General features: G+C 58.2%; 1 protein-coding gene across 3 annotated transcripts in view; it reads right to left on the bottom strand.

Annotated features, from left to right (window-relative positions):
* The window catches only part of MYO5B (myosin VB), a 186,557-nt gene that overhangs the window by 18,239 nt on the left and 157,252 nt on the right, over positions 1-11,066 (bottom strand). For 2 of the 3 annotated variants that reach the window (XM_005866245.2, XM_005866246.2), the window contains exons 28-31: positions 9,855-10,100; positions 8,177-8,277; positions 3,608-3,685; positions 727-925 (exon numbers count right to left, since the gene is read on the bottom strand). In XM_005866245.2, the coding sequence (XP_005866307.1) occupies positions 727-925; positions 3,608-3,685; positions 8,177-8,277; positions 9,855-10,100 (624 nt within the window). The remainder of the gene's footprint in view (positions 1-726; positions 926-3,607; positions 3,686-8,176; positions 8,278-9,854; positions 10,101-11,066) is intronic. The other variant, XM_014539705.1, reaches the window with a different exon arrangement.

The raw sequence follows: 11,066 nt of genomic DNA on the forward strand, positions 1-11,066 counted from the left end.
CATACACATATATTCACACTCCCCCCCGACACACTCACACCTACACCCCCATACCCCTCCACTCCCATACCCACCCATACACATATACTCATACTCCCCCCATGCACACACTCTCACACACACCCACCCATACTCACACACACATATACTCACACTCCCTCTCCCTCCTCCCCCCGCCCCCACACACACACTCTATCCCGCCTAGCTAGGGGATTTGTTTTGATCAGTCGAAGTGGCAGAAGCGACCTGGGCCAGCTCGGGGACTGGGTCCTAAGAGGCCCCCTGCTGCTGCGTTCATCCTCCTGGAAGTCAGCTGCCACGCAAAGCAGCCCAGGGCAGACCAGAAGTGAGAGAGAGTGGAGAGAGAGACCCCACGGAGGGGAGCAGCCGGCACCGCACCCAGGCCTGGAATGGGCTGTCTCAGGTCCTCCAGCCCAGCCACCGCCAGGGCAGCTGAGACAAGCCGTGGCCACTGCGCCCAGCCAGAATTCCTGACCGCAGCACAGGTGCTGCCCTCACTGCCACGCTTTGGGCGGTTGGTGACACGGTAGTAGATGACCGAGATATCGCCACAACCCTTGCTGGCTGGAGGCTTCTAGATCCTCTGTTCCTGCTCCTGGGCCAAGGAAATGCACCGTGTCCGTTTAGCTGAAGGCCATCCCTCATCCTATTGTCTCCTAGAACATGACCACCCAGAGCTGGGATCTGCTGGGCACGGCTACTCACCAGGTTCTCGTTGGTCAGCCGGGACATCTCCTGCTGGACGCCAAATTCCACCTGGGCCTCCGGGGACAGCAGCAGCGTCTGGGAGAAGGTCTGCTGCTGCCTGTCCATCTCCTCCTTCAGGGCCTCCACCTGGGCCTTGAGGCACTCCACCTCCTCCTCATGGGCACGGCTCTGGGCCTGCAGCTGGGCCTCCAGCAACCTGCACCCGGGAGAGGCGCGCAGATGACGCGGGGCTGGGTCAGTGCCCCCAGGTGAGGGCCCCGGGCGGACATGCACGGGGAGCAGCCAAGCACGAGCAGCAAGTGCACGAGCCCAGCGGGCGGATGCTCAGGGGCAGGTCTGTGCAGCTCACGGGGCCAGCAGGCCAGCCCTGCCTCTTGGAGGACTCGAACCCACAACCCTTCGGTGCACAGGATGATGCCCAACCAGCTGAGCCACGCAGCCCGTGCCCTTGTTCTTCACTCGAGCACAGTCTGGTTGGCTTGGGAATGAGAGATTGTCTCCACGTCAAAATGTCACCAGCAGAAATGCATTTTGTACAGCATCTTCCAAATAAAAGCACCCACATTTGCCCCAAAGCTCACGAGACTCCCCCTAAGGTGACTCTGGCAGAGCGAACGAACCATTTGCACTTTCTCCCTATAGCAGATTCCCTGCTGGCTGCAGAAAGGCAGATCCTTAGCCCCTTTCCTTTTTATCTTCACCACTGCTTCGCCCACTTTACCTCCAGCCGTTCATAAACACCCCCAAGTCAAACAGAAACAGAGACTTTGCAGATGACCTGGGGAAAGGTTTGTCTCTGAGTCCAAAAGGCCCAGGACCAGGGGCAAAGGTGGGAGAGCACCTTCTTCCATCGCAACCGAGGAAGCGCTTAGTGAAGGTCCCCAAGCAGCCCCCACACAGGGAGTTAAACACTAACACGGCGACGGTGCTCTGTGCGTGGACTGATCGCCTGCACACGCTTCCTGGCCCCGTCAACGCCACATGAAGGGAGGTAGGAGGCTCTGGGTGAAAGCTTCCTGCCACGATCCCCCCATGTGTGGACTGATCGCCTGCACACGCTTCCTGGCTCTGGGTGAAAGCTTCCTGCCACGATCCCCCCATGGAAGGCTCACCCCCACATCTTCCTGGGATGCAGATAAAGACTGTGTCCAGAGCCGGGCACAGCTGGCCCAGGGCAGGGAAAGGCTCCCCATGCCTGCCTCAGAGCAACACCAGCCTCTCTTCTCGGGAGAAGAGCGCCCAGGTCGCTGGCTCTTGGGAGAGTGTGTCTCCTGACTCTGGGTTCAGACGTGACCCGCCACCTATGAGCAAGGCAGCTTCAGGCTCCACTTCCTCGCGGGTAGAATAGAGCCGGCTTCGCTGGGTCATCACAAGTCGTGGGGTGACACAGGGAGAGCGTCCTGCGCATGGCAGGCACGTCGTAAGTGCAGAGTTTATTCTCTACTATTATTCATTAATTACGGTATTGCTTTCTATACAAACACTGTAACCCTGGTTTGCCCACCCCTGTATTAGCTGCTGTTTCTATTATTATAATGGTCAGATCCCTGACCCATCAAGAGGTTTGTTTTATTGGGGGGGACCCCCATGTGAAACCAGGGGGTTCCTCCTGGCCCTCTGTCCGCCCAGGGCCATTTGGGTATTTATAGCATCATTCGCGGGCATACAGAATTATCAGCTTAAACAGCAGCCTGCCACATCTGGTCAAACCTTGAATGCCTCACCCCTACTGCCGTGGCCAAATGATTTCATGGGCCTTATATGGCCCGCGGGCCGAGTGTTCCCACCCCTGCTCTAATGGGCCTCCACCGTGTCCTCTGCAGGCAGACCTCTGAGGAAGGTGCATGCGCCCCGGCTCCCGTTCTGAGTTCCCACGGCGCAGGGAGCCTCGCTTCCTCTGCGGGGAATGAGCCTGCAGGCCCCACCCACCTCGTGTGCTGGCAGTAAGCGTGTGACGTGGCCCTCGTGCTGTCACCGTCCATGTCTGACCCCCTCGCTAACCTGCTCACCACACTGCAGACCGTGGTTATAGATTCAGACTTCGGGATCAAGTGAAACCAGGGTCAAATTCTGGGCCTTCTGCTTAAGCTGCAAGCTCCCTAAACACTGCACGCTTCGTTGTCCTCACCCCACACACGTGCGGTGAGGGTCAGACGTGACACATGCAGCATGCGTGGCCCAGGGCTTGCCAGCTGTTGCCAGCTCCAGGCAGTCACGGGCACAGCGGCCAGCAGGCGTGTGGAGGGAGGCAGGCTCCCGGGAGCCCTGTGCCCGGAGCACAGCCAACAGCACATTCCGGCCGGTGCTCGCAGCCGGTCCTGCGGTCAACACGCGGCAGAGCAGCAGCGCGGACTCCAGGCCGCGAATTAAATTCCCTGCTCTGCCTTGTTCTAAAGCAGCGGTTCTCAACCTGTGGGTCATGACCCCTTTGGCGGTCGAACAACCCTTTCACAGGGGTTGCCTAAGACCATCCTGCATATCAGATATTTACATTACGATTCATAACAGTAGCAACATTACAGTTATGAAGTAGCAACGAAAATAATTTTATGGTTCGGTCACAACATGAGGAACTGTATTTAAAGGGCCAGGAGGTTGAGAACCACTGATCTAAAGGTAGCCGTGTGCCTGTGACGTTCCCCAGGCTGCTCCTTCAGACACAGAGCCGTGCGTCGGACCGGGGTGTTGGGGGGAGGGGGTGAGCCATCAGGTGCTAACAGGCAGCTTCCCCACCTCATCCAGGCAGCCTGGACAGGGGCCGCTCCCGCCCCGTGAACTGGGCCCCGCCCCCTGCACCCAGTCCAGCTGGCACCCAAGCGCAGACACAGCAGGCAGGACAGACGAGCAGACACAGGAGAAAGGCATGTATTCCATCCACCTGGCAACTTGCTTTAGGCCTTGGTAGGCCAAGCCGAGTTCTCCGTCTTCATTCAAATAGCCCCAGTCCTCAGTCTTGCTAGAAATAAAGGACAAAGAGACACAGGGCGTCCAGTGCAGAGGAAAGAGACAGGCAGAGAGCCCAGCAAAGCGAGGCAAGTCCAGCCGAGGGCTGGGAACCAGAACGGGGAAGGCTCACCAAGTTGGGGCTCCGGTCCTTCCCCTGCTGTCTACAGCGCGTGGGCGCCCGCAAAGGGCCACCTCTCCCCCAAGTCTCCTGTGGGAGTCGCTATCCACACAGAAGGGAAAACCCGTGGCTGAGGAGCGAGCAGTGGGGGCACCGGTGGGGGTAGTTCTGTGACCAGCAGGGGCTCAGACTGGGTGGGCCTCCCAAGTTCTCACTCAGCGTCCTTTGCCCTTTCAGAGGGAGTCTTCGGGGGCAGAAAGGGAGGACCCGGGGATGCAAACAGGGAGGGGAGGCCCGAGCGCCCTGGGACCTGCGGGCACTGAGCGGAGCGCAGGGCAGCACCGGGGCACGCGGCGGGCCAGGGGAAGCAAGGAGACTGCAGGCTCGCCTGCTTTCCAATGGCATTTCCTCTGTCACTACTTACGGGCAAAACAATGAACTCATCTCAACCCCAGCCCTTGCTGCAGTCTTGCAAAAAAGCAGCAGCTAATAAAGACTTGTGGTGAGAACTGATCTTTCCCCCCTGGACCATGGGACTGGGAGGGCAAAACAACGAACTCATCTCAACCCCAGCCCTCGCTGCAGTCTTGCAAAAAGCAGCAGCTAATAAAGACTTGTGATGAGAACTGATCTTTCCCCCCTGGACCATGGGACTGGGGGGGTGTTAGTCCTGTTTACTCCACTTGCAAATTCTTGTGCCCTCTCCAGATGCCAGCAGGCAGTGCCTGGAGGTCAGGCACATGTCACATGCACCTCCACCATGTCCCTCTCCACCGCGGACAGCCTGGCACGCGGGAGACGGCCAGAGGCCAGCGGGCTGGGTGGCTCAGAGGCCAGCGGGATGGGTGGGGGCCCTGGAGGTCAGGCGCATGTCACATGCACCTCCACCTTGTCCCTCTCCACTGCGGACAGCCTGGCACGCGGGAGACGGCCAGCGGCCAGTGGGCTGGGTGGCTCAGAGGCCAGCGGGATGGGTGGGGGTTGCGGTCAAACCCCTCAGGATTCTGCCCCTCCGTCCCCTGTTCCTAGGGCCCTGTTCTGGGGGAACCTCCTGCTGGTTGGAGCCCAACTTTCCTGGCAGGAGCTGCAGCCACGCTGCCTGTGTTAGGACCAGCCAGCCCTTCCTAGCTCCCGGGGAAAAGCAGCCGTCCCCAGGAGGGTCTTGGCCATGGTCAGCCTCTGTGCTGCCCGACAGGCTGTGTGTGCCATCAGGGGGTGTAGCTACCATTCCCTCTCCCACGGCTCAGCCTCCCGAGGAAGGGCCCCCCTGCAGGGCTCCCAGGCTGCTCACGCCAGCATCAGGCCCTCGGAGAAGCCTGCCTGGCAGGAGGAGGGAGGTGCGGCGAGCACAGTTCTAGGGCTACTTGAGGCCTCTGTCCGGGTCCTGCTGCTCGCTGTCAGGCTTGTTCTCTCTCTGGTCGGGCCGTGGGGGAGGGCTGCCAACAGGCTTATCCTGGGCTCCCCTCCTACCCAGGGCTCCTGCCCACAGATGTCCAGAGCCCTCACTGGCCCCCAGACACTGCCTTTGCTTGAGGCTTTCTGCTGGCCCCTCCTGTGCCAGCTGCCCGTGTGTCCCCTTCATCCCTGCAAACCCAGCAGTGACCTGGGCCACGGAAAAGGAGCTGACAGCTCAGCACCGCTCCCTGCGCAGGTACTGCCGCTTCCACTTAACTAGGCAGGGCCTCTGAGTAGCCCGCGCTGCAACCCACCGCAAGGCTGAAGGGACCCAGGGCGCCCTCCCTCCCACACGCCAGTCCTCTCGCACACACGTGGGCACAGCAGGATGCAGATGACTTGCCTGACACTGAGCTAGACCAGGTGGTGTCCGGTCCCTGGACTAAAGCGCCCTCCCTGCCGCCTCTCTTACAGCGTCCTCGCAACCCCGACGTTCCCAGGACAGCAGAGGCTCCAGCCCTAACGCTCTCCAGGGAGGGGCAGGTGTGTGGCCGGGCTACCCAGCGAGAAGCTGGCACTAATCTCCCCGCCACCAGCCTCAGCGGGAGACACAGAGTTCCTCCTCCTGTAAGGTGCCAGGTATTGTGCACAGAGATGAGTAGAGAACTGTGCAGCCCCGGTGCAGCCCCGTCACCCCGCGGTGCTCAGGAAGTCAGGCGCACGGGAAAATGAAAAGCCAGTCGACCGACTGGCGTCCACCCTTTGTTCCCAGATGAAAGAACCAAATCCTCCAAGGAGCGTCTCCCTCCCCTCCCACACACCATTAGGGGCAAAGGCTGAGGAGGGAGCGCCACCTGGTGGTAGGAGAAGGAAGACCCCAGACAACTCAGCTCCTAGGCATTTGCTAAATGTTAAGTGATGTCAATCAGTCAATAAATACTCATGGCTATAAGCCCCATTCCCAAAGAGGCCACAGACACACTGTGAAAGTTACCAAGTGAAAAAGGTTTTGAACTGGGGGACCATGGGCCCTTTAGAGAGGCTGTGGTTGGGTATGGGGGCGTTTCGAATCCCTCTAGAAATATAATCAGAACCCACTGTATGTTTACGTTCTTCCCAACCCCTCTTCCCCATCACCCCCACACAACACAATTTAGGTTTAAACCAGAACACCCTCCATTACTGGAAAACAGTAGGAGAGGAAAAGTGACTCTGTGTGCTCAGGGCAGCCCCCACGGTGACGAGATGTCCTCGCCAGCTGGCCTCCAGGGGTCAGTCCGAGTCCTCCTGCCCAGCCTGGCAGGCCCCCTCCCTGCTGGGATCCTGCTGGGATCCCCCAAACTGAAGCCAGGCAAACCCTCGGGGTCACTCCCAGGGCCAGCGGCCCCTTTCTGTGCTTGCCAGTTTCTCAGGCTGGCTCTTGGTTCCCCATCGCTCCCTGGGCTTGCTGCGAAGGCGGTGATTTTAAGATATCAGAAAAGCTATTTTTATGTTATCGCCATCCTTACTGCTGCGAGGGAAGGCAAGTCCAGGGCATGAAGCAGCTCCTAGAAGCCTATCTTTGACAGCCACTGGGTGAAGAAAAAGGGAGCTGATAACGGGATGGTTCCCACGATCAGAAAGATGCGCACACTTGCTGGTCAGGCCAGCCATGCCCGCTTCGCTCTCCCTTACATTTTAAGCACCCCCTGTGCTCTTTTTTCTCTTCGTCTCGTTTCGTGTCGTCGCCCAAGATCATGTAAAATGACTAAATCTTGACTAGCTTTAGCACTGTGAGGTGCACCTTCCTTTTCTTCTCTCCCTCCTGAAGGGAAAAGAATTACAACTCTATTGAAATAAATCTAGTTTCCTCCTGGGGTCCTTCCAGTTACCTGCACAGTGGGCTGGAGTCAGGCCAGCCTGGAAGTCGGGCCTCCTGGATGCTACCTAAACGCGGCTGCAGGCCGCTCAACCCTCCCGGGCCTCAGTTTGCCCTTTGCAGAAAGCGGGGAGATGAAAAGCTGTGGAAATCAGACCACAGAGGAGTCCGCGATCCTGTGCCATGCCTGCAGGCTGCACGTTGCTCTCGAGCGCCACCTGCTGGCATTTTCTGGAAGTGCGTGCCGTTCTCAGCAATCCCGAACAAATGCGTAGGGGTGGCTCCGCATTCTGTACATTGAGGTTGGGAGAGACAGGCAGCCCGGGCAAAGGCCAGCCGCCAGTGCCCACAGAGGCACAGAGGCACAGGTGGTGATAACGGGGATGACCACATGCTCACCACGTGCAGCTAGTGCTTCTAACTCGCCGAATCTCAATCACCATCGGAAGCATGCGGCTCTGATCGCCCCCAATTCGCAGGGGAGGACAAGGAGGCACTGAGCGGCCAGGAAGCAGTTACTACGCAGTAAGCGACTGGGCGGGGGGGGTGCACATCCCCCAGCGTCCGCCACAGCCCGGGCCCTGCTGCTCCTGCAGACAGTCACTCCTGCCTGGTAGCTCATCCTTGAGGAGGGCCCGGAGGTGGCTGGTATCTAAAACCCAGGGCAGTCTCATTCTAGACGACATGGCAGCGGCCAAGTTCTCCGGCCCAACCTCTGGAGTGCCTGGCGTGGGTTCTAGGGGTGGTATTGCAGCCAAGAGCTGGGCAGGCCCCGCCTCCTGCTTAGTGGACCACGTGTGCAACTTCCCTCTCAGTGAGGAAAGCCGCTCTTTCCCTCTCCTCGGCCCCCAGGGAAGCTCCCGTCCCCAGTGCTTGCAGGGACCTGGGTCCTGCCGCTCCAGGTGCCACTGGAGTCCCGCCGAAGCAGCAGCAGGCTTCCTAGGGTCATGGCTCACTGCCTGCTCCTCCTCACTCATCTCCCAGAACAGAGGAGACACCCTGAGGAGCGCACAGTCAGGAGCCTGCAGTCAGTGCATGAGGAGCGCACAGTCAGTGCACGAGGAGATGAGGTTGGGCAGGACCCCTTTGGCAGTGACGGCTCCAGGTACAGACCGCGAGGCGGGACCTACCTGTTCGTCTGGCAGACCCCGTGATAGGCCTCGATGGCGTCTTCCTGATCCACGTGCTTTTCACTGTTGGGCCAACTGGTCCTGGCATTAATGTTCGGCTCCTAGAGGTCCCGGGTGAAATAAAGAAATAACTCTGGTTATACAAATAGCTGTCACGAAATGACATCATATCCCCGGAGAAATTCAAAACACTAATTTAAGAAGACACGCAGCCTCTGTTCCCTGCAGCGTCACTGACCACAGCCACGGCCTGGAAGCGGCCACGTGCCCGCCAGTGGATGAGTGGATAAAGGACATGTGGTGTCTGTACACGGTGGCGTGCTGGCCACGAACAAGAATGAAACCTGACAATCTGTGACAACGTGGATGGACCAAGAGGGTGCTGTGCTGAGTGAAACGAGTCAGACAGAGAAAGAGAATTTCCATATAATTTCACGTATTTGTGGAATCTAACGAGCAAAGTAAACACCCCCTGTGCTCCTTTTTCTCTTCGTCTCATTTCGTGTCGTCGCCCAAGATCATGTAAAATGACTAAATCTTGACTAGCGTTAGCACTGTGAGGTTCACCTGCCTTTCTTCTCTCCCTCCTGAAGGGAAAAGAATGACGTCTCTGTTGAAATAAACAAACTAAACAGAAACAGACTCAGAGATGCAGAGAGCAAAGTGAGGGTGGCCAGCGAGGAGGGTGGTGGGGGGACTGGGTGAAAAAGGTGTGGGATGAAGAAATACGAGTTGGCAGTGAGAGCACCGTCTCGGGGATGTGAAGTATCACACAGGGAACACAGTCAATGATAATGTGATGCCTATGGTGCCAGGTGAGTCCTAGAATTATCGGGATCACTTCATAAGTTATATAACTTTCTAACCACCATGCTGTACACCTGAAACTAATGCAAAATAACACTGAATGTCAACTGTAATTGGAAAAGAAAAGAAAGGAATGACTTTCTACCCAGACAGAGGATAAAGCGAATCTTTGGGAAGTGGCGTGGGCCCAGGACCACCTCAGATCCCAGCAGTTGGCCGGGCAGGGACGTGACTTTAGGTCCCGTTGGAAGAATGGCGAGGCCTGACTGTGGAAGGCACGGGGTGGGGGTGTGGGGTATGATGCGAGGACAGTGTCCCTGGAGGAGAAAGCACCCCAGGCCCAGAGGACGAGACCCAGATCTGCCTGCTTGGAATCCTCCACACTCGTTCCTGCCACCCTACCCCACCCCATCCTCCCGGCTCCGAAGCCACCAGCCTGACCCGGTGGCCTCCGCCCCTCCCTCCGCTCCACAGTCTGTCCCAGACGCTGAAAACATGAGGAACAAATGCTGAGTTGGACTTGTCACCCTGAGAGGACCAAGAAAGAGCAAAGACTTTCACCTCAAAATTTAAGTAAAGAGCAAGGGGCAAAGCACGAGGTGAAACACCAGGCGAGGGGAGGGGGGGGAGGGAGAGACGCTCAGCTGGGGCCCTAGTTCCTTCTGAACATGCTCGTATTGAGAAAAATTTTGAGGATTCTAGAAACTTCCAGCAAAGTCTCCCATGAAAGGTCACGCTGGGAGGGCAGCAAGCCCCCTGCTCTGCCGTCAGAGGTGACCCTAGCACAAAAGACTCTGCTCCTGTAGGTTTCAGACCCTCCTGTCACCTCCTGTCCCAACACACCCACCCGCCGAGGCCGCCCTGCTGTTACCGCGCTCTTGCCCGCCAGGCGGCGCTGGTCGGCGCTGACGATCTGGGTCCTCAGGATGAGCACCTCCTCCTTGCGGACCTCGAGCTCCTCGTTGGCCAGTCGGAGCTGGTTCAGCAGGAGGCCGTAGCCATCGGGGGAGCCTGAGCCGGGGGCGGCGTTGTTCTGGGTGGCCTGGTCGGCCACGGCCTTCCGCAGCTCGTTCAGGTCATTCTTCAGCTTCTTGTTTTCTGACTCCAGCTCCTGCCTCTGGAAGACGGCCGAGCGACACGCTCCGTCACTCCTGAGCCCACAGCGCTCTCCCCATGCGGGTCCCCCCTCCGCCTTCCTCACCCAACCTGCCCATCCTCCTGAGAAGCTAAGAGCAACTCGGTCAGGATCGGGGCGTGATTCGGGGCTGTTCTGGGCAACGCAATGGTTCCCAGAGTTATGTGTGGTCCCATCACACAACCGACCCTGGGAGATTGGAGACATTCCCAATTACGAGGCTCGGGGAATGGGAACAGGAGTGGGGCAGCTCTGATGGCCCTTTCTGCACACGCCCCCCTGCAGGGGGCCCACTCCCCCATCACAGCAGGAATGCAGGCTCCTGTGCCCTGGGCCTCTGGCCTCCCTCCCTCCACCTCCCCACCTCTCCCGGGCCAGCACTGGACACAGCGGGATCCCTGCCTCTCACATCTCTCCCTGAAAATCCTGATGGTTTGTTCAAAGTGGTTTTATCCCACTGGCCACATTTTATTAGAACTGAAACCGGATCCGGCAGGTAAGACATGTGACATAAGAAACGCATATTAATGCCCTAGCTGGTTTGGCTCAGTGGATAGAGTGTCGGCCTGTGGACCCAAGGGTCCCGGGTTCGATTCTGATTAGGGGCATGTGTCTGGGTTGCCGGCTCAGTCCCCAGTGGGGGGCGTGCAGGAGGCTGCAAATTGGTGATTCTCTCTCATCATTGATGTTTCTATCTCTCTCCCTCTCCCTGCCTCTCTGAAGTCAATAAAAATATATTTTTTTTAAAAAGAAAAAGGAATGCGTATTGAGTCTCTGGCACCAGTTCCTGGCACAGAGCGTCTAAAATTCTTTTGTCACATCCTGAGTGTGTATGCTAATGAGGTGACTCTTGGAGGATGGGGATTGGCTGCCAGAGGAGCCAACCTTGTGATTAGAAAGCCTCACCCACTGACCTCCAGAAAGGGAGGGGGAGGGCCTGGAGATTGC

Source organism: Myotis brandtii, unplaced genomic scaffold (genome assembly GCF_000412655.1).
Source record: "Myotis brandtii unplaced genomic scaffold, ASM41265v1 scaffold226, whole genome shotgun sequence".
NCBI classification, from domain to species: domain Eukaryota; kingdom Metazoa; phylum Chordata; class Mammalia; order Chiroptera; family Vespertilionidae; genus Myotis; species Myotis brandtii.